A 27,845-nucleotide genomic window follows, 5' to 3' on the forward strand; every position below is an offset into this window, starting at 1 on the left:
GTTACGTAATCACATATTTTCTTTCTTTAAAAGTTTCACTCAAACCTACGCTATTTTACCAACAAACAATGTAGCGATTGCGTCCGAATTATGTTTCTGTTCTTCCATATTGAATAGCAATAGGACTGATATTTATTTGTTGTCTGTAATAGCCATAAATGACATCGCATCTGGTACTCAGACTTGCCATTGTTGAGTAAGAATTCTTTTAAAGTTATAACTGCGATGTCGTCGTGTCATCCATGCCGTCTAAAGTGCCTAGTGATCAGCGGTTCTCTCGTTGGTACCATTTCCTTGGTGAGTTTATTCTCAATCAAAAAATTCTTTTGTAATTAATACAAAATGTCGAATTAATGAAAGTGAATGTTATTCAAATGATCTTAAAAAAGTTACATTTAATATTCTCAAGGATTTAAAGTGGAGGAAGATGAGTCGTTCAGCTCATTTCTATACACCAACCATGCATTGGACATCTTTATACCTAAAATGCGCCGAAATGAATCAACATAGTACATAATTGGGTTGTTAATTGAACGTGGACAAGAAGAGAAATTTTGAGCTAATATAAGTTTTAATAACACCAAGTGCACCGTACAGGTTTACTTATAAAATACAAATTTGAAATACTTGCAAGCATCTGATTGTTAATAATATACGTTTAAAAATTACTTTTTAAAGACAACACTTCAAAAGAATCCAGTGTCTCCAATCTTACAGATGTACAATGAATTTCTCATTTAATTTTCGAATATTAAAAAAAATTAATTTTTCAACTTTTTAATATATAATTTTTTTAATATATAAACTTGTTTCAAAATTATTTATTCTATTAATTGATTCATGCATTGCTTCTGACTTCGCACAAGTGTACGCAAAATTTCAGATCAATTAGACAGGTAAAAGTGTGTCAAATATCAGTTATAAGATTTGTAGCTGACAAAATTATTTTTTCAATTTTTTTAATATTGAAAAAAAAAATGTTTTTTAATTTTCAAAATCATTTATTTTGACATTTGATTCATGCATTGTCTCCAACTTTACACAAGTGTGCAAAATTTCAGATCGATGGGATAAGTAGAAGTGTGTTAAATTTCGATTACAAGATTTGTAGCAGACAGACAGACAGACAGACAGACAAACAAACAAACAAACAAGAAGTGAAGTTAAAGAGAAGTGTTGTAAAAATTTATATCGGACTTCTGAGAATCGAGAGCGATTCGTTGACGCTCAATAATGTATTATAATTATTTATTAATTTACTATCTGAATGATTTTCCCATCTTCTTGACATCCCTAACAGCTACTGAGTGTTGGACTTTGCACTGTGTGGACCCTGGAGCTGAACAGAGTCGCGCTGAAGAATGTTAACGAATCCAGCTACGGAGGTGACTCTAGACTTATTGACATTGCCCGTATACCAAACGAAGTTTCCCTTTTTTGCATGATAGTTTTTGCACAGGAAAATGACTCTGGTCACATGCATCAGTGTTGCACATCAATGAAGAAAAAATATAACTCACTACTCACTGCAGTGAGTTACAGAGCGCATTTTCTCGTCGACGAAAACTTGAAGTCACGGACGGACAGACGGACGGACGGACATGGCGAGCACAATAGTGCATTTTTTCCATAAATGAGAAAATGCGCTAAAAAGATCATACAGTGAAGCAAGAAATTAAATATTTTAAATTATTCACGCCCAAACAAGCTGATAGTGATGTCCTCGATAAAAGGATATCACTATGAGCAATTCTATTTTCGTGCCCTCATCAACAATTAACAGTCATTAGAGGAATTTTAAACAGTTTTGTTTGTATATCCTTTTCGTTGATTTGTATATTATTTGAATTTGCAATAAAATAAATCTAGTTATTACATGTAATATATTCTGCTCAATGTTTAATGCTTATGTGAATAATATTTAAGGCAGACATATGACATTGCATGTATCGTCATTTAATATTTCCCTGGACTGCAGGACTGCAGCTTCGGGCGGTGTTGGGCATCGCGACAGGGGCGGCTGGGATAGCAATATCGGCAGCGCTTGTGGTCGCCTTCATTAAAGTTAGCAAAGAACGTGTCATCGAGTAATGAATCGGGTGACCGTTGTTCATATTTAATTCACCTATTCAACAGTAACTTATGACATGGGTATTGTGAGACAAATTGCAATCATGGACTTTGCAGCCCACTTCACTCACAGCCATAATGAATGCTTTTTTTCGGAATTTGTCTCTGTATTATCGTAGATTGAATATTAAAAAAAACTATCTCGGATAGCTATGATACATTCAACTAACATGGCCAATAAAAAATGAAAGAGTTTGTATAATGTTTTTCTTGAACCCTCCTGTTGAAATCATAATTAGTCAAAATAGCAGTTAAATCCACGAAGTACACTCTACGAGCAAACTGAATACTGCAAGCGTTTCTCATACTATTTCCTACAGTTCATGATGTGCATGACTGCGGTGTGGCTGCTGTGGTGCAGTGCATGCATCACATTCAGTGCGTACTACTTACTGCTCAGCCTTCCTCTCCTGAAGCGCGTACGAAACTGATTGCTCATTTCTGGTCATAAGTTTTCGCTTTAAGATTTTACATTTATTTTATTATTTATTATTTTATTTATTTTATTATTTATTATTTTATTATTTATTTTATATATTTATTTATTTTATTTATTAATTTATTTCACAAAAAGCGTTTCACTCACTTTAGTGGCAAGAAACGTGCTAGGATTGAGAAGAATTGTAATTGAACATAAAAATATCTTGTAACGATTACCGCTTCCCATTACATAAACGCAAACGTCATGCCGCACACTATACTAACCTAGACTTAAAAACTGGCGCTTAAGGCTAAGAATACAACGCAGTAAAATTGCAATTTTTGTCCAAAATTCTATCAAAAGTTTATGTCCTCATTACTCGTAATTTCCAATAGTTTTTATTACAACATGTTATTGTATTATAACATAAGAAAATATCTCCGTATATTGGATTTGACATTTTGTCTTAGAAGTTAGCATTTTCCCCGTGTGCAGCTAAGAGCAGAAGCGAGCAGCTGGTGGATGGTGATGGCCACAGACGCAGCACGTCCCAGTGTCGCCCTCGGAGTTGCGCTCGCCACAGCATCGTGCTGCCTCGTCTTGTGCGCAGTCATTGCTGCTACGCTCACGTATAAGGTTAGGCTCGTGCAAACCGTTTTAGTTCGAATAGAAATGATATTATACTTGAGTAATTAGTGATATAAAAGTACATGGTTAAATAATATAATTGTGAACCATATCCTGTTGAATTTTGGAGATCGAAAATACGTACGTGGGTACCTATACTAAATACAGATACTTATTTGATCTTATAACACTGGCGGCTTGTACGATTTCAGGTTCGGAAGGGAGACTTCGACGCATACGTCTTCAGAGACAACGATGATGATGAATCCTTCGAGATGATTTAAATGAATTTATTTTTATTTCATTCACCAGACGTTCAATCAGTTGCGAGTAGTTGGAGAAAAACAGATCAAAATTCTCTAGTGAGATTTCATTTTGCTTACACTGAACTCACGAAGAAAAGATTCAGTAATCTCTGTAACGGAGGACCCGTAGGAAATATATCGGAGGACAATAAACTGTGTTATGTTGAGTCATGCAATGGCTAACGGGAAATCATGGAAACATACATTATTCATGTATTACAAATTACCAATTTATTGTTGTGGACAAAGCTATGAAATTATTTGTAAAATGGTTGATGGTTTAGATTTAGGTTAAGAATATTTCATCAGCAGTTTACTTCATTTTTATAACAAAATAAACATATATTTGTACAAATATACTGGAATGTGCGAGCAAACATGTACAGGCTCTATAAAACATGCAGTTCAGTGAAACAGGTCAGTATTTTATGCTAATCGTTAAAAAATTTTATAACTATTTCTCATTTTTTATTCTGCGATCTCAATTAATATTATAGTAATCTCATACAAATGTACACGTTTTTACAGTAATTTCTTAATTTCATGTACAATAACATTATTTCTGAGTTTTCGCATAAAATGCAATCAAAGCCAGAGGCTTCAACAGATTGGTTTCTATTATTTTATTTGGATAAATGTTTATTATTTATTGGTTTCTATCCTTTTATAGTCAGTGAAAATATTAGATTCATAACTAGTAACAGTCGACTTTATTTTATCAGTATTAGTTGAAATCCAAAGAATTTTCCTATATAAGCAACCTTTCTTTAAAGATTTATCTCATCCAATTCAAATTATGAAACCGCTCAAAAGGAGCCATTCCGATAGTTGGTTAACGTAACAGAAAATAAATTGAATACAAACGCGATGCTCTGGAAATTGTAATCTTTCAACTATCAGGACTAAGAAGAGTAAATTGGCTCTTCATGAGCGCATATTTCAATCTCTGAGCGATGTTCGGAGCGTTCTGAGTGTGTGGTCTGAGTGCTCAGAAGAGCAGAGTGCGGCACTCGACGCCGGTCGTTCAGAGTAGGCGACGTCGGAAGACGCTTCATCACTGGACGGGAAACAGCGGCGACGTTGCGCATAGACGCACATGACAGTGACAAGCACCACGCAGATCTGTGCAACGAATCACGAGTCACTGCATGCTGCAAGTTTCTAGAAAACTATGTTATAAGTCGATAAGCTGCATTATACTTATTAAGAAGTTAATAAATAGTCTTGAAAACTTACACAGTAGCATTCACCTTTTACGAAGGACTAAAATACCAAATCCTGAAATTCGATGATTTGTTCCTTCAAGGAGAAATGCACATAATGTTTCAGCATTGTTCTCGACTAGTGCTACTAGCAAGTATTGTGGGCTTGTCACAGAATACTCATCACCTACGACTAAAGCGGATTATTTGATCGAACAAGAAATAATGCTAAATTTCCTCATCAATTCTCTTTACCAGCAACATGATCGATGCCACGAGGACACATATGATGATCTCCCACGATATGCAGACGAGGTTGCCCAGTCGCCTGAATTCTGTGAAACCAGAGATCCATCTCACATCATTAATATCATTAATACATACAATAGATATAAAAACCACATTTAAGGACCACCTACAACTATTGAGAATATTGAGCAGGAACAATGCAATCAGAAATTGAGCTTCATTTCACACTATACCAATGAGTGATAACACATCATGCTTTTTCAAACTGCTTAGATTTGAAAAAAAAAAACATTATAAGTTCGAAACAAACTAATCTCCACTCGGTTTCCTATACGAGTCTGTTCCGAATAAAAACTTTACTTGCAATCCCAGTTTTAGTCAGTTCATACCTCCTTCGTCGTGCAGCCTGCCATCTCTGAGAGGGAATACGTGTGTGTTGGCGACAATGATCTCTTTTTGTAGGGGCATCTCGTGATAGAAATGATCATCGTCATCTTCGGACTCAACAACAGCCTCTCTTTGTTTATCCAGGAGGTGAATTTTCACCTTTTCAGCGGACACCGGGACAATGCTGGCTCTGAATTTGGACGCGTCTTGTTGAGGTGGAAGCTTCACTAACCCTTGAGGGCTTCTTCTTCTTCGGCCGTACGAGCTCGTGCCGCCTTCACAGTCAGCCTGAAGAGAAACGTCAAACGATAAATAAAAGACATACGAATCTTAATAACGGTAGAAAATTAATGAGACATAGGGTACCAGTGATTTCAATAAAAACTAAATTAAAGACAACTTGGATAAAAAGTCATGAACTCACTGGCTTGCACTCTTGTAGGCAGAACTGAACATTGACTTGAAACCTGACGACGGAATCCTCTGAGAATTTAAAAGCCTGAAATGTGCCCTGGAGGCCCCGATAGCCGTTATCGAGGGGCTTCAGCGAGGGGAAGATAAGGGGATCAGCCGGACACCCTCGCTCGTCTAGTAAGGTCACGTGGCCAGTGCTGTCGCTGCTCCGGGCGACCAGGTTACGGGCCATGATTCCGTAAACGCCTGATCATAAACTACCAATTAGCACACGCTTAAACGGGCGCTACAATTGCGGCACACATCAATCCGAGAAACTGTAACCACACACGACCAGTCTTGCCTAACATTTGATGAGACATTCGTGCAATTGGAAAATTAATAAAAAAAATTCGATACACGATTCATTCATGACACCAAGAAAATACGATGGAATAACTCAAGTCTGCAACAAGATCAAACTAAACAAATAATAAAATGGAATGAACACAAAAAACTAAAGTTTAGCGAGTTGGCTAAGACATATAAATTAGCACCGGAGTCTCACTGGAGTCGTCAAGTTCCAGCCTCAGTGTCAGTGTCTCGCCGAGTCGAGCGCCGCCGACGTCTCTGCCGTCGCTGCCGACGATGCGGAGCCGAAGTCGCGGCACTGGCGCCGTGGCGTTCACAACAGCGCTCGCCACGCCGCCGCTCAGGCCGTGCCTGAATAGCCCCAGTGGATTTAGCTACAGACACCATACCTCGTCAATGCGCTCTTTTAAATAAAAATTTGTTACCTATTTAGTCTGTTATTGATTCCGATACCGATTAGTAGGTAAGAGGATTTTGGCCTGAGGAAATATCGAATCACAAATCTCGTACTATGCAGTGTAAATACGTACCCGCTGAACTGAAAATTGTAGCCGCTGCTCACAGTTCTGTTTGTGGTGTTGAAGAGACACACTAGCTTGATGGCTTTATCACCTCTTCTCTGCACCACGGGGTGATGTTGCACCACAACGACACTGCTCACCACACCTTCACCTTCGTCCACCACACCGCACTCTCGTTCACGAAACTGAACAATAATTGGGAAACAATTAGAATTTCGTTTTTTTTATTAATATTTTTGCTAGAAAATTTCGCAGTCCTGGTTTGTTCTTCCACGTACATTCCGATTTCACCCTGTGAATCAATCTATTTAATTCGGGAAATTAAAAACGTCATGGTGTAATTCCACCAACTTTCTTCCAGGAATCTTCAGATGAATATCGATTCGATCAAGTACGAATAATACGAATAACTGAAGTATAATAAGCAATGCCAGGTACAATTATCTATGCGTGTTCATTTGCAATATATGTTTAAATAATTGCACGCCTATCTTGATTAGTTTCTACTGGAATCCACTGATGCTGATGGATAGGTTCTCGAATGCATGCATCTTTATCTTTGTGGAACTAATCCTTTTTACTGACGTTAATGGTTAGGTGCGTATCCGTGCGGCCGCTGCCCAGCTGCTGGCAGGAGGAGGGCGCGTCTTGGGAGAACAGGCGCCCCTGGAACGGCTCGTCCGTATGTAGCCTCACCGTCATCGAGTCGACGCTGCACTGCAGGTCCACTGTCCATCAAAATTGTCGTCATTTAGCAAGCTGCATGATAACCGAGCAGGTTAACTGAACTGTTTAAATCCACTGACCAATACTACAGGAAAGCTATTATAGTATTCTGCTGTAAAGTGTTCAGAACTCACAGTCAAGACAAGGCGACTTCTGCAGGAAAATGACTCCAGGCTGCAGAGTGAGGGCACCCAAACCTCCCGCCCCAGTCACGTCATCTGAGGAGAGGCGGCACTCGTGGTCTTCTTCACGCCACGTCACAGACCGGCACGTGAACTGCGACCATGACGAGCACGCCGCCGTGCACTGCAATGACGATTGCAATTAGATATTGAAATGTGATGAATATTTGTACAGAAGGTATAAATAAATTAAATTTGTACAGCATTTTATTAATTTAATCAAGTAATTTAATGAACTTTTATAGAAAGTACAAATACATTTAAGACTTTTGGTCATGAGCAAGCAGATTGCGAGGAGCAAGATTGATGCTCTGGGCTTCGTAAGGCTTGAAGACATTAATTTCTGCAAAGAAATATACAATTGAAGCATTGAAACGGCTTCACGATGACGGTAAGATTTTATAGGAAATTAATTCAGAGAAAAAGGTTTCAAATCAAGTTTCATTTACTTTTACGGCAAGTCCAACTAATATATTCTAGCATATAAAATAGAACATACGTAAATGCTAAACGAAAATGAATATTATAAACATAAATACTGAAATAGAAATGTAAGCTAGCTTCTATCCCACCTGATCCTTGGTTTCAGCAGTCACTTGCTCGTCCCAGCTCGCCAGGTGCTGGTTCTCGAAGCTCTCGTACTCGCACTGCACGCCGTGCTCCACATCTGATAATAATCGGCAATTTTGTAAAGGTTGCGTCAGACAAAACTTATCATGTAAATTCGGATAATTCCGACATTTCTATAACAAGTCACTTCGCCAACCAAATACGATTATTCATTTACTCGATCAAAAATAACCTTATATTTAAACTAATTAAACCCAGGTTTTCTTTACCTTGGTTCATCAAATAACTATGTAATAAAGAATGTATCATAGCTGTGTAGACCACGATTCAGAGAGCATAAATGACTAGACAACAACACTCAATTTTGTCAGTGAAAAAAATCAAACGACACCCAGCCACCGAAATAATTCTTTCTTCATATATTTGAACATTTAAAAAATATCATAAATGGTGAAGCACTATAGCTTGCCCCCACCAGGAGCACAGAGGTTCTCGATGTAGTGGATGTCCTGAGCGACGGGCTGGAAGCTGAGGGCCTGCGTACGTCTGTCCTCGCTACTCAGGCGGCACGTTTGCGTCCTGCCCACGAAGACCTCATGGATAAAATGTATCATAGGAACTATTTTTGTTCTCGGTGAATTTTGGTGGATATAATTTATATATATAATTGGATATAATTGGTGGATATATAACTGTGAATATAATTTTGACTAGTTTTTCTTGATAATATGATAGCATCCATGACCTGGGCCCGACATGTCTTTGATAAAAATTTCCCTATCTATTTTTGGCGAAAATTCGAGATGCTTACCCAACACGACCTGTAACTGTTTTTGACTTTAACCATTAAAAATTATTTTCAAAGAAACTTGTCCTCGAAATTGTGTCCCCTAATATCGAAATTGTGTCCAGGTAAAAGAAGGACAAAAGATCGACGCCTGAGATTACCATATCAAATTAAACTGTAGATTTTATCTTCTTTAGCACTCGTTCCATAACAAACTTGTTAAATAAGATCTACGACGACATTTGCACACACATTGAAGATAAATGAAGGAATAATTGCCAAAGTTTTGAAAAACATTCGGTCGATTAAATTAACCAAAAAAGTAACCATTTTGACCAATAAATATGAAGATCAGCAATATGTTCGTTTTAGGCTAAATAAATATTGCAGTTTTGTACCTTTCATTATATTCAGCACTTCTACACAACAGCTCCGAGGTCTGCACGAGACAAAGCTCTGCACAGGCCTCCCTGCTGTGCACAGCCGACACTTCTTTGTTATCGTAGCCCTCCAGAGCGTAGCCTGGGATGCGCTCCAGCACCCACTGCTTTGGACACGACGTCGGGGCTGAGAAAAGCACATCAGTTACGGTCCGTTGCTAGTTCGGCAACATCCCGGCTTGTGGCTTCAATGAAGGCACCGAATAAACTTGTTTCTTTCCTAAAAAAATTACTTAAATTCTATAATGTATTTTTACCATCTGTCAGCATTTAAACAATATACCTACCTCCATCAATGATGGCATGAGAAAAAATAAAACATTTCAAAATTTAATTATTACTATGACGAGATTCAGAAACATAAATCTAACTACTGAAAAAAGTTTTACCGCTAAAGCAGTAAAGATCCCAATCATTGTTGATTTTGTGTTTCTTCAGCAATTGTACACAAAATTATGTAGTACAGTGTACAATCGCGCTCGTGGCAAAACTTAACTCATAGCCGATATTATTATTCATCGCTTAGCTAAACTAATCTATACTAATTGTTGACCTGTGTTTGGCATATTTCGATTCCTGGAGTAGAAGCTGGCGAGCATAAGTAGCTCCAGTCTCAATCAGGTCACTATGACATGATTAGTCTATGGTCCCTGAACGTGACGATTAGACTAAGATCTGGCTTAGCCCCTTTTCGTCCACTCCTAGACGGCGAGGATCATACAATATACCTAATTATAAGAACAACGCGTTTGGTGTAATTACCTTTGACGCAAATCTTCTGGAAGTATGCGGTTGCCTGTTCAGGAGCCTGTCTGTACTTGGCAGATGGATGCACGCGTGAGCTGCTGGTGAGGGCCTGGCATTCCATGTTATTATAGTCCACCATCACACCCCGGCACTGGGGGGAGTCCTGGCACCTGTGGAGATCGCAGGTAATGGAGGTAATGAAAAGTCTGGCTTCAGATATCACAGCTCTCGAGGAGTGCTGGCAAACTGAAGGACGACCACATGGTATAATATAATAATAATAATATAGCGGTTTGATAAGCATGGTTCCACACCAAGACACAGAGAAGTCTCGGCAGATGAACAATGCAGAGGATATTGGTCGATTGGAAAAAAAAACTTTACAACATGACACTGGAATGAGTCCTGATGATTGAATGATAACACAGGGTTTAAAGTTAATAAGGAAAAGATTTTCACATTCCGATACTCGAAAGGATTTTGGCAGGTCAGTCAATGAAGAAATCGGTAACCAGTTTATAAGAAACTGATTACCTAGGTTTTGTAGTTACCCATGTTTATCAACTATGGTTAACAGTTTAAAAACAACTTGTTACCTATTTAGGCAGTCCATGGTGAGCGGGGCATCACTTCTGCCCTTCAGAAGAGGCTCCAGGCTCACTCCCACGAGCTGCACCCTCGCCACCCTCTCCAGCACTTCTCTCCGCCCTCCTCCACACTCTGAAACACCACCGGTGGGTAAATCAATTATTATTTGAGGATTGATACTCAATATTTTATATTTTCAGAATTTGTGAAAGATTTAGATCAATTTATTAGCAAAAAAAAGAAAAAGCGAGTGGACAATTAAAAAAGTATGGCACCTGTCTACCTTGAAATTTAGTCAATTTATTCTAGCAAACAATTGAGAACCGAAATTTAGATACACCGTAGGACAAGAAATGCATGCACGCTTTATGCTCTGGTGCTAAACGATGGAATGTAAGGAATACATCAAGTAAGGAACAGTGCGACAGGAACGAACGGCCACATAACATGCGAGCCCCTGAGCGTGACGCTGAGCTCATCCAGGCATAAGTTGTGGCGTGACAAGATGCGTGTGATGTAACATGGTGTGGTCATGACTTATGACTCGACTTGCGTGATACATGAATGAATATTTATGCATGTATGTATGTACGAACGAGTGTACGTGAATATTTTAATGTAGATTCAACTGTATAGCGTCTCGCATATTCATTCATTACTTTTACTCAACGAAACATTTTATGAAACCAGGAATATTGCACACGTGCAGTGTTAATGAGTGAAAGAGTCAAAGTTGTTCAATACACTGCAGCATAATTTACGATAAATGTTACATGAGCGTACTCGATGAAACTCAAGAAAACTCTATTTAGTGCCTTTTAGGAAGGCGGAAATATTCGTCAGAAAAATTGAAAATAAGCATATACATTAGTCAATTAAATAATATTTACTTCATAAAAACAGTTTTCATGAGATGTAAAATCAATTTACTACGTATTCGACTCACCGGCTTGTGCTCTGGATACGAGGCTGAGAAGCAGAGGAAGCAGGAACCAGCCTCCCCCAGCCAGCATCTTGATCACACTTTTAGGCTTGGAGATATCACGTCTCGGCAAGACGCTTTTCGATATGACGTTGCAAACGCTTACTGATAACACGGCAGGGAAACGTTTCGATAAGATGGACGGGACATTTCTTGGCAAAATTACGGTAACTAGTTTGGATAATATGGCTGCCACATTCCAAGACAACATTGCTGGGCCCTCGCACTCAAGTCGACCTAGAAAAATGTAAAAGAATAAGAAAATAGATTGAGTGTTCGTCATACTGGTAATAGTTAAGCAGTGCAAATCAAGCAATTTCAAATTGAATTTTGTCTTTATTTTCTAGTATGTCTTGTCCACAATATTCAGTAGTTTGTATGAGATTCATCCGAGTAAGTAATAGAATATTTTTAAAATTATCCATAAAATTTTTTTGCTTAACTGATAGATTTTAACACAAAAAACCGTGGACCCTTTGCGAACCGGAAACCTCAAACTTATAAAAGAATAAGGCATAGATGTCGAGACAGTGCTTGACTTCTCGCAGGCTCTGTAATAACAAGAATAAAGCTTGGCAGTTAAATGGAATCAGTATGTGAATAAAAACACGCACAATGAATTGTTGTCTAAAATAATGTTCGTTACGCGTTATGCCCATCAAGGTCCAGTAACGGAAACCCTCGACCCAGTGCCGGCCTGGGCCACACGCGCGTCCCGTGTTCCGGAGACGGCGACGCGGTTCCGTTCCGCACGTGCACGCGGGTTTCAGTGTTACCAGCTACAAAACCGGGTTTCAGAGTCACCAGCTACATAACTCGAGAGTAATTAATTCCTGAGATATTTTGACTGAGCATCGTACAAGCTATTGAATACTACGACTCAGAAATAGTTAATTTTTTCGGTTTCTTAATTACGCAACGGTGCCATTAAGGGTTGCAAATAACCCAGGGTTTTTTTAATTGCCCAACCTACCCCGGTTTTATTTAAAAACCCAGCGTTTTATTGAAAAAGTCCGGGCGAAATGAATAAAAAAATTTGTCCACTTATTTAATTTATACCTAACTCAAAGTCCTTTTCAATTTTGCTTATTATTACAAATTTTATGCTGAAGGGAATCAAGTATCAACCTTTATTACATTTGCCATAGCTCTTAATCAAATAATCATTAATTTTTAAACAGTAAGCCAGTGATGCATTAAGCCAGTGATTTGTTGTCTCTGTCAGACAACAAATCAACGTAAAAAATATGAATTTAATCAATTAACCCAGTTCGGCAGTTTTCTTGTATCTTAAAACTCCTATTTAGGAAGCCTCTAGAAAAATAATTTTCAGTTTTTTTATCATAACTTTTGAAAAATTGGACTAAGCACTTTTAATTTATGCCGATCCGATTTTTATTTATGTGTATTGATACTACTGAGGGTTGCTACTAAATAAGAACCTAAATCATCCAAAATTAAAAAAAAAACATGTTCATAGCAAAACCATTAGTGTGCAGAAAAAAAACACTAGCAAAATTTGCATTTTGTCTTTAAAAATAATGTATACCTAGACGGTTTGATCTTCCTTTTTCACTACCCGTCTTTTTGTGAAGAATTTTAAGATAGGTACGTATCTATTTAAAGGATCAAATTACCAAGTAGTTAGGTATATGTATACATGACAAAACCGGCATAAGTCAATTGACTTATACTGTCGGCTTTAAGTAATGCTTAATTTTTTTAAACTTGTTTTATGGACTTCTGAGTGAGTAAAAAAAAATCAAACATGAAATTATAGTCTCAAAAGTCGTAGTGTATGTTAATATCAGTTAGAAAATAATTGCTTATAGGACTGATGAGGGTGTTTTTCTATTTCATATTCAGAAATTACAGTTTGTAAATTATATTAACACCAATATTGAAGTTTATATTAAACCTATAGTTCAGGTAGGGCTAACATAAAATACTTACAAAAAATCTCTGTGAACTTATGACTCTATAATATATAAAATGCTAAAAATTTAGACAAAATCGCAAATGGGCTTTGATATGAAGGAAATATCTGATTGTCACTTTTTGGTATCATGTCATTGTGACAGGTCCTGAATGACTATATAGAGCAAATTAGGGGACCTAGTATTATTTATAAAACTTTATAATGCGTGAGATTTTCTAAGACTCAAATAAATGTAGGCTTTTTATAGAGGTTTGGAGTATATGTAGATATGAGAGGACTGTTTTTGTTCAAAAAAAAGCTTAATAGATATTTCCTTGCTAGCTTCTATCCAGTATTTTTGCTTTTGAAGTTCAGAACCATATAATCAGTGTGATGCCTTCTTAAGTTTTCATCTAAACCCACTTTGCACTCTACGTTTCTCTTTATAAAAACCCGGGTTTTTTACGTTAAAAACCCCAGCCCGGGTGGGTATGTGGGCAGCTACCCGGGCAGGTGCCCAGTGCAACCCTGGTGCCAAGTCGGAATGTTCGTATACGACACACATGAATAAGATATTAATTCGACAGTCCAAACTTCAAACTCCATTGCAAGTGCTTTAAAGGTAAATAGCAGTAAGAATAAGCTTGAAATATTTTTCCAAAAACATTTCTTAAAAACTCAAAATTAAAATAGTTCGAATGTCGGAAAGATTTCATTAATTTTTCATTTAAGAACAAAATAAAATTAGTGTTCCATCCGCTTCAGCACACCGTGTCTGGCCGCGCCGTAATTTTACTTGTACCGGCGCTTCTTTTTCTTCGAGGTAAAAACCCGGAGGCTGAAATGCTGAAAGAATAATTGCATGGGCACCAGAGCAAGACCGCCCCAACAACCTGTTACGATTAAAACAGGCAATACCTCGGCGCTCGTTCTATGCCGGTCACGCGAGCTTTTTAATGCATGACGGGTTAGCTCGACATTGTCAGGAGCGCTGCACGAAAACTCTTAACAAAACTTCACGATTAAAACCGGTTTTCCATTTGCTAAGATATTAATTTTTACTTGGGGCTGCATAACAATTTAAATTCCTGCATCTGTAGATGCAAGTTCAGAGTGTCGCTTTAAAAATTAAAACTTGAGAACTCGAGCTTCAGAGAAGAGAGAGACACTGCTCCGGAATAGTTATTACCGGGAAATTCTTAGCATTTCTCAATGTAATCATCAGTCGTATTTAATTATATATGCATCCACTCCTTTAATGCCCCGATAATAATTATGACTTACTCTAAGTTTAATTGGACAATGTGAGTTTGTAGAATTTGCTTGGCCAAATTCCCAGTCCAGTTTTCACGGTGCCTGCGTCGGCACGCCAAGTCGAGCACTGCATCGTCTGGACTGCGATTTTGTGGGGCGATTTCCAGATAAACAACGCGTCATATGTAAATACACATCGTACACATGTTGCTCCTCGCATCACCACTCAAACAGTCGACTCTAGTAAAAATAAGAACTCGAATACTGCACTTTTAACTTTAAAATTTTCCAATATATACTAAAATAATATCCATAAATTAGTGACGGTCCGCAAAAAATCTTGACTACGTCATTCTTGTGTTGAAACAGCCTTCGGCTGCCTGTGATGAAACTCATACGACAATACGAGTATATCGTACACGCTTGCACGCTTGCACCAAGGTTAAGATGACCTCCATGCGTTGTCTGTTTATCAGGTCACTTTGTCGAGCTGAATATATCACTCAAATGTTCAGTGAATATCGGCGTTATTTCTACGTATGAAAGAATTTGCGATGTGATCGGTTATGAATACCTTGATGAAAGAGTATTATTTCATGTTGTCTTGAATTTGAAATCCAATCCAATCAAACTTATTATAAATGCGAACTGTTCACGACCGACCGAAAGTCTGCCGTTGAAGCGAGTCCCGGCAATATTTTTCAAGTGTGGCATCAACGCACAGTAATAACTGAGCGGTGTTAAGCATTGCTATTTAAGTTGATATATGTGCAAGATATTCCGTATAAATCTCCAGATTGACTCGTTCTGAATTTCTCGCTTACATTCATTAAAACACGTTTTTTGTTGTAAGTTATTCGCCATGTAATAATATCAAGATGAATTCTGTAAGAGTTCGAGGCACTCAGAACAAGCTTTTAATGTTTGGAAAATGTAGAGTAGGACGTGAGGCATATAAACCGATTTCAAATAGCCTGCAACGTCAATTTTCGATCACAATTGAAGTAAATTTGCCAAGTACAGAGCAATCGTGATCGATGCAACCGCTTATATCAAAATGTTCCAAGTTCTAGCATTGGGACTGCAATGCTTCCACCCTTGCGTGAGTGCCTTCGCTGGAGAATATAGATCTGATGCATTGTAACGCTTATATGGAGCTCCTGCATGGAGAGTGTCCCGCATGTTTGGCTTCTCCTTCCCCCAAGTCATTCTCCTGAGGCGGTTTCTTCTATTTCCGTAGTTTTTTGCTTAATAAACAGACAAGACAATCAAACTCTCCGACCTCAAGAAAAGACTTCACGTTACACATGGAACACCCGACATGGCCAATGAATTCCGAGTGTTCGTCGTTCAAACGTCCATTCGCATCCCTTGTTCACGGTGTCGTACGCACGAGCAAACAAAATAGGAAATAAAAATTTATTACAAATAAAATTTCATTCAACACCACGATTATTACTGCTTATATTTATTGCCTATTCTGGTTCTTGGTGTATAAAATTATCTTGACTAAGATATTTCCAGTTGGACGTTTGTTATTTGGGTTTGAGTTAGTTGTAAGTTTATTTGGCCGGCTGCAGTTTCCCAACATTTTTTGCAATAGTATCGGCAACCTTCCGCATTTCTTCGAATCAAACTTTGAAGATAGAGGCTAAACTCAAACCTCTAGTCCGATTCAGAAACGGCCTAGCAGAGAGATCCATTACGACTGCCAACGACGCCACACTTTTAAGCTTTGTCCTCCACGTCTACGTTATGGAGTGAGACCTTCAACCGTGCGTCTCGTCTGAGGTGGCGGCCTCGAGGTGTTGGGATGACCTGGGGACTTCGGCATCAGCTCGTCTTCTTACGGAGGACGGGTCTCTGCGAGAGCTGTGGAGAGGACCGGATGCTGCAGGTTGGTTGTCCGTCACTTAAGCTCAGGGTGTTGTGGCAACTTGTAGCCCCGGCCGGTTTCCATTATGGATAACCGTTTCCCCTTCACTACTCTCAACCCAAAAAATAAAACCCGTCTTGTCTTACAACTGAAATATATGCTATATACCTTTGAAAGCCAAATTTGTTATATAAATCTCTTATTCTAAGATTATCATTTAAATTTAAAGAGCATAGCTGCCAGGTTCGTAAATTTAAGATTTAATATTTAGAACCCTAACATTCAGCTTGTTCCAGTTTTTTCTTTTGGCTTTCGTTCATTAAAATCAGTTGGCATTTATTTTGACAGGATGGGCTGCACGGAGCTTAGCGTGTCAGTTTCCCTGTGCTACCTGGCTGGTTTACACTAGCCAGGTGAAGCTCCTGCTCCCGATTCAGAGGACTTCCACCGGGCAGCAGCTCGCGCCTATCGTCTTTGTTCCATTTTTTGTGTTTAGTCGACACAAATTCGGTTCAATAAATTCAGTTTAAGTGAATAGTTTTCTTTACATTATTCCATACAAGTGTAATTAACTCTTTCCTTCCGCTGAAAAGGGAGGTCGCGCTAAAAGTTTTGTACACTTGGTTATGAATAATTCATTTCGATATCAAATGTGCGTTTGGTATAAACATGTATACATTTTAAAATTTAACTAAAAGTTATGAGCAATAAATGAAAGTTTTAAAATAAGAATATAATGAATTTCCGCATTATGAATCCATTTCCGCAGTAGAAGAATAATGAAATAATCTGATGGCGGGAGTTTAAAAGGAAGGCATATTGTACGAAGTCATGGTGGGTGAGTGTCACGCTCGCCGAGTCTCCGTTACTCGGTTCACTCACACACCACGCTGAAAATTATCTCTCTTCAGAGACATAAGTTAACACTAAGTTACAGAGATAGATTGCCTGAAAACCGAATGATTTGAACGGAAAATGAACTCGATTAAGTGTGAATTCTATGCAGATGGATTTTCTAGGGCGACCACATCGAATGCGGACAAAATATTTATAAACAAATATATATATAAATACATAAAAATATATAACAAATTATTTTATTGAAAGATTTCAGGAAGATGAATATCTTTTTCTTGACAATCAGACTCCAGAGCGTACCTTACGCGTAACACGAGCCATGCACGAACTGTCAACACGCTAGCTAGCTCTCTTCCGCGTGCGCGTGTCCCGACCGCCGGATTTACTCGCTGCATGATCGATTTACCGACACGAGTGTAAGGGTTGCACGGTCAAACATCAGAATTAGCAGAAGCGAATAAAATAAATGCTACAGCATCACCCTCATCAGCCTAAGGGCTTACTGGCCAATAGATCAATAGCATGGTGTATAACCGTATAACTGTGAGCAATTAAAACCGGTGAATAAATTAACGCTTTGTAGGTTGTTACTTACGACTATCACAAAAAAAAATTCGGAGGTTGATTTTGCCAACCAAGTTATTTTATCAAGCACTTAAATTAAGTTCCATTGATCAGAGAATCGATATGATGTATGAGTGTTCTGATGAAAAACCGTTGAATCATCCATGCCCTGACAAGAATCGCAAGAAGCCTCCTATGAATGCAACGTTCCTTACTGACTGAAGCGTGAAAATCAACCGCTGTAGAAACAGCAACTCCTTGAAAGATCGATCACTTTGTATTTGATCCTCTGCAGAACAATTACATCCCTCACGGGAAGATACAGCAATCGAACACGCGATCTGATCTGATGCTCAGGAACAATCGACGGATGCCTTCGAAGTCAGTCGATGACAGGAAGACCACAATTTTCAATTATCGCGAGAGTAAACGTGCTCACAGAAGCTGAGCAAACTTTACTTGTTACCTCGAAAGTGGATCCACACGTGTAAATGAGTAATACAATATTAACTTTTAATGCTCCTGCTGTTAGAAAATTTCAATGCCAGAAAAGTTTTCCGGTTTTAATTACGTGTTCATTTTAATTGTAAATGCATTGTAGTGATGTTCTTGCATGATGTAGGGAACATTTCGTAATAAAACATGACACTCTCAATGCTCCCTTCCTCTTCCGTACGTGTTTTTTCATATTTACGCTTTAGGGTTCAAGAACTGCTGGTTTCGATGTAAAAAAGGCCAAAAAACTGCTGGAAAAAAAATCCTCGTTGCTGTTGCCGGCACGCCTGAGCGGTCAGGCGTAGATGAGCGACCTCCGTATAGCGTCTATGTATGCGCTTGTCTAGCGGCAGCATGGCATCGAATGCTCCTAACCTGGCTAACATTATCGGCGGGCGCTAAATCCATATTAAAAAAATGAAAATTTGAATTAAAAACTATGATGTAACTAATTCAGTTTGTTCACAAATAGGATTTACTTCAACCACTCGATGGTATCGATCCAATATTAATGAAGAAATAATTACTAAAATGTAATCTCGGCTGAAGTTGACTTCTTATTTCTCGTGTAAAGCAAGTATAAAAAAAAAACATTGCATTTTTAGGTCACAAGAATGGAAGGCTGAAGAGAAAGTGAGATTGTTTCTTTGATGCAATTTATTCTAAAACAATAATAGATCTCACGCGCTGACGCCAGCGTTTAAATGAAGGAGAGAAAAGCGCCAGCTCGCGACCACCCTATTATTTATTAGAATGGTCACTAGTTTTACGCACATTCCTTCGATGATGTTTAAAACTATTCACAAGGAACCAAAGTTCACGCCATAACTACCACAGACAGTCATTTCTCTTTGCTCACGAAAGCTGCATTTAGGTAATTCAATAACATAATTGCGCTTTCTTTAGGTGGATTGCTATCTGGCCATCTTCTGAACAAAAGCGGGCGACAAAAGCGGAACGGTTTTCAGTCCATGCCTTGTGTCGTTACACTGCATCTTCTCACTTCTCGTTGTAATACACAAAGGGTGAGAACGAGAACAGTCAAGCTGTTCTTTCTATAGTCAAGTTGTAAATAAAAACTTGTATAAGTCACTCTGATGAAAGAAAATAGAAATTGTGAGGTGATTCAATGATTGAATAAAAGTACGAGTAATACATAATCACTGAGAATTTAACTATTAAATTTTTATTCGAGCGGTCATCCACGAATTGAAAAACAATCATTCACAAAATAATAAAAGTTGGTATAATTAGAAAAACATTTTTGTAGCAATAGAAGAAGAATCTCCAAGTAATACATAAAATCTTGCAGACAATACTCGTCGTGCTAAGTATTGTAGGAATATAACAGTAAATTAATCAATAACCATTCAACCTAAACGGGCAAGAACAAATGGAGATCCTTTCCTTTTGTGAAAATTAATTAATAAAATAATGTCCTAAATATTACCTATTCTTCGCTCATATCAGAGTGCTGAGAAATATATCGATTACCAATTTCCACCCTGCAAGTACAAACAGCGAATGAATGAATCGTCCTATACAAAATAGTTAACACTTGGGTACGTGGCTGTCCATTAGAAGTGCATAAAGCGAATGATGATTCTTTAAATTTTTGCACGAGCATCCGCATAATAGTGAATGAAATCGATTATTTCTTCCGAGAATGACATCTATAGACAATTCTTCAATAAACGTGGAGGCAGGTGACATGAGCAGAATTGAGACTTCAGCGGCCGTTCTCCCACGGAGCATCTTTGGTTACCGTCGTTAGATGCTGAGTTTGGGGTCACGTCGTTCCTAGTTGCACTGTTCACACGGTGCAGTTATTCGTTACACAGAGGGCGTCTCGCGCAGTTCAGTCTCACGGCGAGACCACTTGTTATTAGGTGAAGCTTTTATGCGATGATTGAGTTGAAGATTAGAAAGCCGAAGTGGCTTAAGTTTTCCTAGAACTTGAGGAAGATTCACATGCATTGATATTCGTGTAATAGAAAAAAGCGTTTTAGAGTTTAACAGATAACACGTTGAAGTGAGAAATAAAACCAAATTTATTTTTTCTTATTTTGAAAACTAGGCATGGATCTTTTTGTTTACATTTATTAGACAAATAGTTATTCACACTGCCCATAGGTACAAGTATTAAAATATAAGTTAGCAAAACCGAGAAACATAATTTTACCGATGGCTTTATTTACTGTCAATCGAGACTAAAATACTTTCAGAGGCTGCAGCGGTTTTATGACACAAACAGACCTTCGAAAATCAAGGGACTTTCCATGCGTATCCTTGATGCTCATCAAACAGCCATTAGCAAACACAAGGAGTTTGAAGGCTAATACTTGGGTGTTTGTAATCAAATATTGATACATTTGATATCTAACCCGCGCAGAATGTTGACTACGGGAATAAGTTTGCATAAAATTACAAAAATTCTGTACTTGATCCGAGCTCAATATGTGGAAATTAAATTAGATGTGGAATCAAAAATATATTATTAAAATTTAGGAGAAATCAAATTTTTAAATTGTTGCAGTAAAAGCAAGCAATAAAGAATAAACCGAGGGTAATATGAAAAGATTTCATGTCAAAACTCAATGAGAACTGTATTCCTGATCTCATGTATCAATTTAAAATATATTTATACCCATAAAAATCGCTTTTATCGCGGAAAGATCTCATGCGATCGTTTAGGATTAGGATTTTTTGGATTTAGGATCTTGGAGAACCGAGGAGATCGTAAGTTCCTACGAGATAAATATTGTTGGAATTCTTGTTTAGATTTTGATAAAGTCAAATCGTACTGTTCTATCGAGCAAATTCGTTTGCCACCTCACTGCGCATTGCAAATTAGTCGTTTTCATGAAACGCCAGCCCAATCCCTCGCATCAATGGCATGGATTTCGCAATTTATTGTAATGGATTGATTAGTGTCTCTAAAATGTCAAAACATTTTAGAGATACTTTCAAATATCTACAATTATCATTGACTAACCGACAATTCGATAGTTTCTGCGATTTCTACGTCAAAACATGAACCTGTATAATATTTCAGCTCAATTCAACAATAACTAACGTTATTTGAAATGTATATACATCATCATGCATATTAAACGTAAATTATCACCCGTACGTTAAATTACGAACAAAAGGACTAATAACCTCGGCAGTCGGCAAGTAAATCGAACAAATTATAAATAATTCAGTACGACTGGTTACAAGAGGCAAAAAATCCCTAAAACCTGCGTTATTAGCCGTTTGAATAGAAACTCAATTTATCCTCAAATTAAAATGAAGGCGTTCGGCTAGCAAGGAATAAGGACTATTTAGGAGTTCTAACACGTAACACTAGTGACAGGGCCGATGATTAACCTTCTGTGTATTTCAAAGCACAACGAATACCTATCGTATACATCGGCATCGTGTAGGGAAATTATCAAAGTCTGCATTAAGAAGCCAGAAATGGGTCTTAAACACAGAGGATGAAGCGTGAAGTTGAACAGTCACGATATTCCTTTAAGAAGATAGTTGGAGAAGCTACCAATGCAGCCGCTGTCCGTCGGCCCAGCGTGAGGTCTCCTGGCGGGAGATGTTGCCACAGCGCGCGGCCAGCCTATTGTTAAGGCAGTCAACAATGCAAATGGCCAAAACTGCTTTGCTAGACTGCCTTGTTCGAGATTGGCAAGTCTCGAAAAAGTTCGCTTCCAAATCTTTGTGTCATGAAATTGACCATTGTGGGGTTTAGAAGATGGCTTTTTTTGCTAATTCAAACTGATGAACTCGCGCAAATGTATCCACGAGTGGATTCGAAAAATTTATCGCAATTTATAAAAATGTCCTCTATTATGAATCTGAGAATATTTTTGACATGTACGTACATGTTAGCCAGTGATATATCAAATGTTGATCTGATCATTTCCCCATTTGTGTCTTACAGTTTTGTTATATCGTTATTGTTTTTAATGATCGGCACTCATCGTGAAATTTTTACTGCTATATGAAAAACTATACCCGTATCAGTTCAATGAGCCTCGTTGTGAAAAAATCAAAAAATTTCTAAGCAAACATTTTTATCATCATAGAAAAAGATGTCTGAAGTTAATGCTTCGCTCGATCTCACTTCGTATCCATTGTATAATGCAGATGTCAGTTGAGATGAGCCTGTGAACTGTGATTATTCTTGCTCATGAAAGTTGAGAAAAGAAAGCACTAATGAATGGGATACGTCGATGGTGTATACACTAGAGAAGCAGCATAACTGCCTGTTCTGGAGATAGCAGATTGGAGAATTTCTACAATATTGAGACAAGCGTGGGAACGGAGAACACAGGAGATCGTAAGTCCCTACGGAGATAAATGCTGTTGGAAATCTTGTTTAGATTTTGATCGAACTGTTTGTCAAATGTCGTTCGTTAGTGTGTGTGTCGAAGTCAAATCGTACTGTTTGATCGAACAAATTTGATTACTTCCTAAATGCGCATTGCAAATTAGTCGTTTTCCTGAAACGCCAGCCCCATCCGTCACATCAATGCAATGGATTTTGCAATTTCAGATTCAGGTATTTTTTAACCATTTGACCGTTACTAATTAACACTTCCCTTCCATGTACAACACAATTACACAGCCTATTAATTACAACCATAAGTCCGTCACACATATTTGTTTGCTAGTCTATTCTACAACATTTTATAACATTAAAAACAATGAATTAGAATTAAATTAATAAACTAAATGTTTCGGAATTAGAATGGCTAATCGGAAATTCGAAACATGGTTCACGATACTTCACAACCAAACGTAACAACTGATCATCATGTTCATAACATGAATATGACTTCTCAATTTTATAATAGCACGATCTTAGTTCACAATCAACACCGGCTATAACTTTCCATTTTCATCCTCTTTCCGTTTACTTCAACACTTGAATACATAATTAGCATGGAGCACTTACTACACAATTACATCGAATGTAATCTCACCAGTACTGAATTGTACAAATTGAAAACCTGTTTCAGCAATGAGACGAACAGCAAATACAATAGAACGTTCAAGTAAAAGCGAATCAAATGACCAGAACTTTCCTCGATGAGTGCTATACTTCTACACGGAGCGAGCGCCTCGATCACGCCTCATCTCCTTACTTTGTTTTCACGGTTTATGCAACAAAAACGTTTACCGCTCTCATTCCGTACGCTGACGAAAACCGTTCAAGTTGAGTCGGTCTGTCAGTTCTTATTTGCACGACAACAAAAATTGTGCTTTCCTCGGATGAAGAAACGCAATGCGGATGTGATTTAAATCTGTATACGAATGAAACCGAAAAATTTTCATCAACTTCAACTGTAAGCAGAGAAAGATGATTAAAAAATGCCATGCGAAGTTTCAGAAGAAAATAAAATGCAGTGATATCTTCTACAGGTAAATAATAATTGGTGTAGATGAAAGGTAAGGACGTTGTATAACAAAAACAACGAGGAAGTTGGCTCAATGCTCGACGTATCTTCACTCGAATTTGTTATTTCCGTTTATACAAGAACAAATTTTCAGAGATCGACTCTAATGAGGAAACTGTTAATGTTGGCGTATTATGGGTGAAATCACAGTTGTCAATTAAGAAGATGTTGATCTGATAATTAGCGGAACCCTAATATCTCGGTTTGTTACAACGGTTGTGCAATGGTATTTTCTCGTATTTATCTTCAAGAACAGTCCAATATTTGGTCCTCCGCAAGTTCTGACTTGCCCCTTAGGACACTATATGCAGGTTATTAGAGTCAGGAAACGGTCGAACGATCAAGAGCTCTTATGTGATTCAATGCAGCCTTGATTATACGTCATCGGGATGCTGAACCTACGTTGTGATGCTGTTAAAGAACTCAATACAACGTTTTGGAAAGTCTGGTCTTGAAGTTCTCTTGAAAAGGAGCTCACTGCGGTCAACTAGTCTTATCAATTTTTTGAAATGCAATGCTACTGTTCTATAATTTCTTTAGAACCGTAATAAGAAGCATAGAAACATCGAGTATACGCACAATTAAGCTACTGATAATTATAAAATCCTAATGCTCTATGTGTGTTTATCATTGAATAGCTTTGTTGGACGCACATGGAGCAATCGTACAAATAAAAAAGTTGGAATTTTCATAACGCTAACAACTATGTTTACTATCTTAGATTACTTGGCGAGAGAAAGATTTAATATGAATAAATACTAGTAGTCTGTCCTCATGATTGTCTCCAAGCCATTAGAGAGATGCACAACAATGACAAATAGCGCACGTGGATAATTCTCCGCTTCCTCTCAGCCAACGTTTGTCCGATGAAACTGCAGTCAATAACTCAGATCTCACTTCCCTCTTCGGCGTCTTTGATGAAATTTATAAACGATTTAAACAAACACATAATCATCGATTTGAATTTACTCCATTATTGAAATAAATAAAATATCTTGGAATAAAGTACCAAGTTAACTGACGATATACATTCTAATTATGATACATTACTGTCTGGGTCCGTAGTGAATCTCACAACCAGTAAAATGGTTCGTATAAAATTAGTTAACTGTATTCTTAATCAACAATCTTTTTCAATAGTGTTTCATTATGAAAACATTCATATTACTTACGAATATTACAATTAATTTACGAATATAATAGTAAATAGAACCAGAGCAATTCTAGAAGATTAACCGCTCACTCAAAGCCTCCTTTATTGACCGTAATGACAGGGGAGAGTAAATTGACTCCAGAACGTCTCGGCAGAGTTTTTCTCGAAATAATTTCTTGCACTCAAATAAAAGCGAAACAATTTTCATCGACTGCGCTGAGGATGCAATCTGTCTCAGGTTAGATGCCACTTGCTGGACGTTTCTTTGTCCGACAATGACAAATGTGGAACCTCTAACAGATTTTCCACTTTATCCTGCGTTTTGCCGTCAATTGTGATTTATGTACGCCATCAACAAGCAAATGTCACAATTATGTATGATAGATCTTTCGCCCAAAGATGCATCGTTTTCTCAAGACTTAATTACAATACCTACTACGTTTGAAATACACTGGGATTTTAAAATTACCAGGACTTCATGGGAAGACTAGCCGAGTGAAGACAATTTTAGTGGCAATATAAAGCAAGATATTATATACATAATCAGACATTTAATTTAATCTATACGGTATACGGTCAAGCCATAGTTAATTCAAAGAAAGCGGCCAAGAGACATTCGAGAAATTGTAACACTCAGGTCAGAATTGGAGGTAAATGAAGTCACCCAAAATGTCCTGGGTGTAACACCTTTCTTAAAGTTCTAACATGGAGAGCGCATTATGCAATGATTGACTCATCTTCCCATAGACAAGGCCAAGTCCCACATTAAAGGCGACACAATTTATCGCGAAGTCTTTCTGCTGGGCGGCACCTTGAGCTCATCATCGGCGCCCAAGGACGGGTTCGAGCGTTGTCTGAGGGAAGCGGAGGCTACAATTACGGCTGATAGCTTCGGTACGGAGGAGATTAGGACCGGCGGCAGCAGTCGACGAGCTTGACGGAGGGAGTGGAGTGCCGCTCCCACTGCGGGTGTCCAGTAGATCGGATCACGAAAATTTCAAGCCCACAGAGGTCCACCTAACATTTGTAACCTCTTCATGTAATACTTTTCTCTTCATAGCCCGGAGCTTTAAAAAGCGAGAATATCATTGCCTAAATGTAGATTTTAAAATTTATTTATCTATCCTTTGCGTAGTGGGTTTTATTGAAGACCAGATAATTTGTTTTATTGACAATTTCCAGTTAGTTTTCTCAATATATCGAACAATATTTTTCGTTTGCACAGGTAAATCGAATATCAGGGTACCGATGGATATTTTTATTTCGTTAACAACGCTTCGAATGTATCATTATAAAGTTACAAACTAATAAGAAAATTATCAACAAAACAAATTCTCTGGTCTTCAATAAAGCCTGCTTAAAGCAACAAATATCTGCCAACCTACATATTCTAATTTATTTTGCTTAGTATAACTAATCAGAATTCAACTTAGACAACAAAGCTACATAATAGTACATATGAGTGAAAGACGTAAATTCTAAAAATTATAATGGTTCCAAATGCTAATTATAAATTCTAAAAATGATAATGGTTCCAAATCCGACAGAAATTGATTATCATTATTCTACAACCTAAAGATGCAAATTTGATCCTTTTTCTTGCCCTCTCTTTAGCATGCAACATGAATTTCGCCATACTCACTGCATCGATTCAGAATGTTGTACACATCAAGTAGCAGTGTTCATAGAGACATACGCGAGATCAATACCAACACTTAGATCAAACTGAGTAATCAAATAGGTATTATTTTCCCTGCATTATTGCTGCTATCAGTATCGGCGAGACAGCATGCATATCATAGAGCTTTTCACCCGACCAATCAATATGCCACCATTTGCCGTTAACAAAGAACTAATCTTCATGTACATTAATGCATGAAATAGAAAGTGTGAGAGCGAGAGGAGTCCTGATAACTGTTGATGTAGATATGTTAGTTAAATTGCTTCTCCCTTTACTCACTCGCACACATCCGGTCGCTAAAGAACAAAAAGCAATTATTCAATTCCAAGCTGCTTGTAATTATAACACTTTTCCTTCTTCGTCGCTTAAAGAGTTTGTCATCCGAGTATTTCAAATTATTTTCAATAAAAAAAAACACGTTTTATGAATGCTTTCACAAATAATACTATTACAATGTAGAACCATTAACAAGTTGGAATTTCGACTTCACGAGCAGTAGAGAAGTTATGAGTGTGCTAAATCACGAACCTAACTCTTTGTCAGCTTCTGTAACTGATCCGAGCAAACCTCTGGGCTCTGGAACAACCTTCTCGCGAGCACATATTTTAACTCTCCATCTATCTACAGCGTCATCTCTGACCACACACAAACTTAATTTTGTTACCGTTAAATTTTCAATACATCACGTCTCTTCCGGTTAATTGTTTCGCCTGATTTTCTATCTACTCAGAGTCTCAGACCCCACATCTACAGAATACCCAGAATAGTGATTGAGTCTGGCTCCCCATGAATAAATGATTCAGCGCATTGAAACAATTGGAAACGGCGACATAAATAATGTTAATAAAACGATAACTGATCTGAAAACAAACATTGAGCCATCAAATTTTATCTTACATAAATTAACTGCGGCACAACCCAGTAAAATGCACGGGCTACTCAATGCACGAACGGTAGCGCC

The 27,845-nt window shown here is 37.9% G+C and overlaps 2 protein-coding genes across 2 annotated transcripts in view; one reads left to right on the top strand and one right to left on the bottom strand.

Moving 5' to 3' along the window:
* On the top strand, nt 1-4,138 carry LOC108676148. Its single transcript, XM_018164192.2, has 6 exons — nt 1-297; nt 1,301-1,385; nt 1,979-2,064; nt 2,451-2,549; nt 3,047-3,187; nt 3,391-4,138. The coding sequence occupies exons 1-6, from the start codon at nt 226-228 to the stop codon at nt 3,460-3,462; spliced, it is 555 nt and encodes a 184-aa protein (XP_018019681.1). The 5' UTR covers nt 1-225; the 3' UTR covers nt 3,463-4,138.
* The window catches only part of LOC108676147, a 24,841-nt gene continuing 787 nt past the window's right edge, over nt 3,792-27,845 (bottom strand). Inside the window, exons 2-15 of the mRNA XM_018164191.1 lie at nt 11,594-11,866; nt 10,656-10,779; nt 10,075-10,229; nt 9,271-9,439; nt 8,561-8,664; nt 8,088-8,182; nt 7,468-7,639; nt 7,193-7,335; nt 6,617-6,792; nt 6,283-6,437; nt 5,746-5,981; nt 5,324-5,609; nt 4,941-5,020; nt 3,792-4,605 (exon numbers count right to left, since the gene is read on the bottom strand). Of these exons, the coding sequence (XP_018019680.1) occupies nt 4,423-4,605; nt 4,941-5,020; nt 5,324-5,609; nt 5,746-5,981; nt 6,283-6,437; nt 6,617-6,792; nt 7,193-7,335; nt 7,468-7,639; nt 8,088-8,182; nt 8,561-8,664; nt 9,271-9,439; nt 10,075-10,229; nt 10,656-10,779; nt 11,594-11,840 (2,325 nt within the window). The 5' untranslated portion in view covers nt 11,841-11,866 and the 3' untranslated portion in view covers nt 3,792-4,422. The remainder of the gene's footprint in view (nt 4,606-4,940; nt 5,021-5,323; nt 5,610-5,745; nt 5,982-6,282; nt 6,438-6,616; nt 6,793-7,192; nt 7,336-7,467; nt 7,640-8,087; nt 8,183-8,560; nt 8,665-9,270; nt 9,440-10,074; nt 10,230-10,655; nt 10,780-11,593; nt 11,867-27,845) is intronic.

The sequence above is a fragment of the Hyalella azteca genome, unplaced genomic scaffold (assembly GCF_000764305.2).
Source record: "Hyalella azteca isolate HAZT.00-mixed unplaced genomic scaffold, Hazt_2.0.2 contig12444, whole genome shotgun sequence".
Classification (NCBI taxonomy): Eukaryota; Metazoa; Arthropoda; class Malacostraca; order Amphipoda; family Hyalellidae; genus Hyalella; species Hyalella azteca.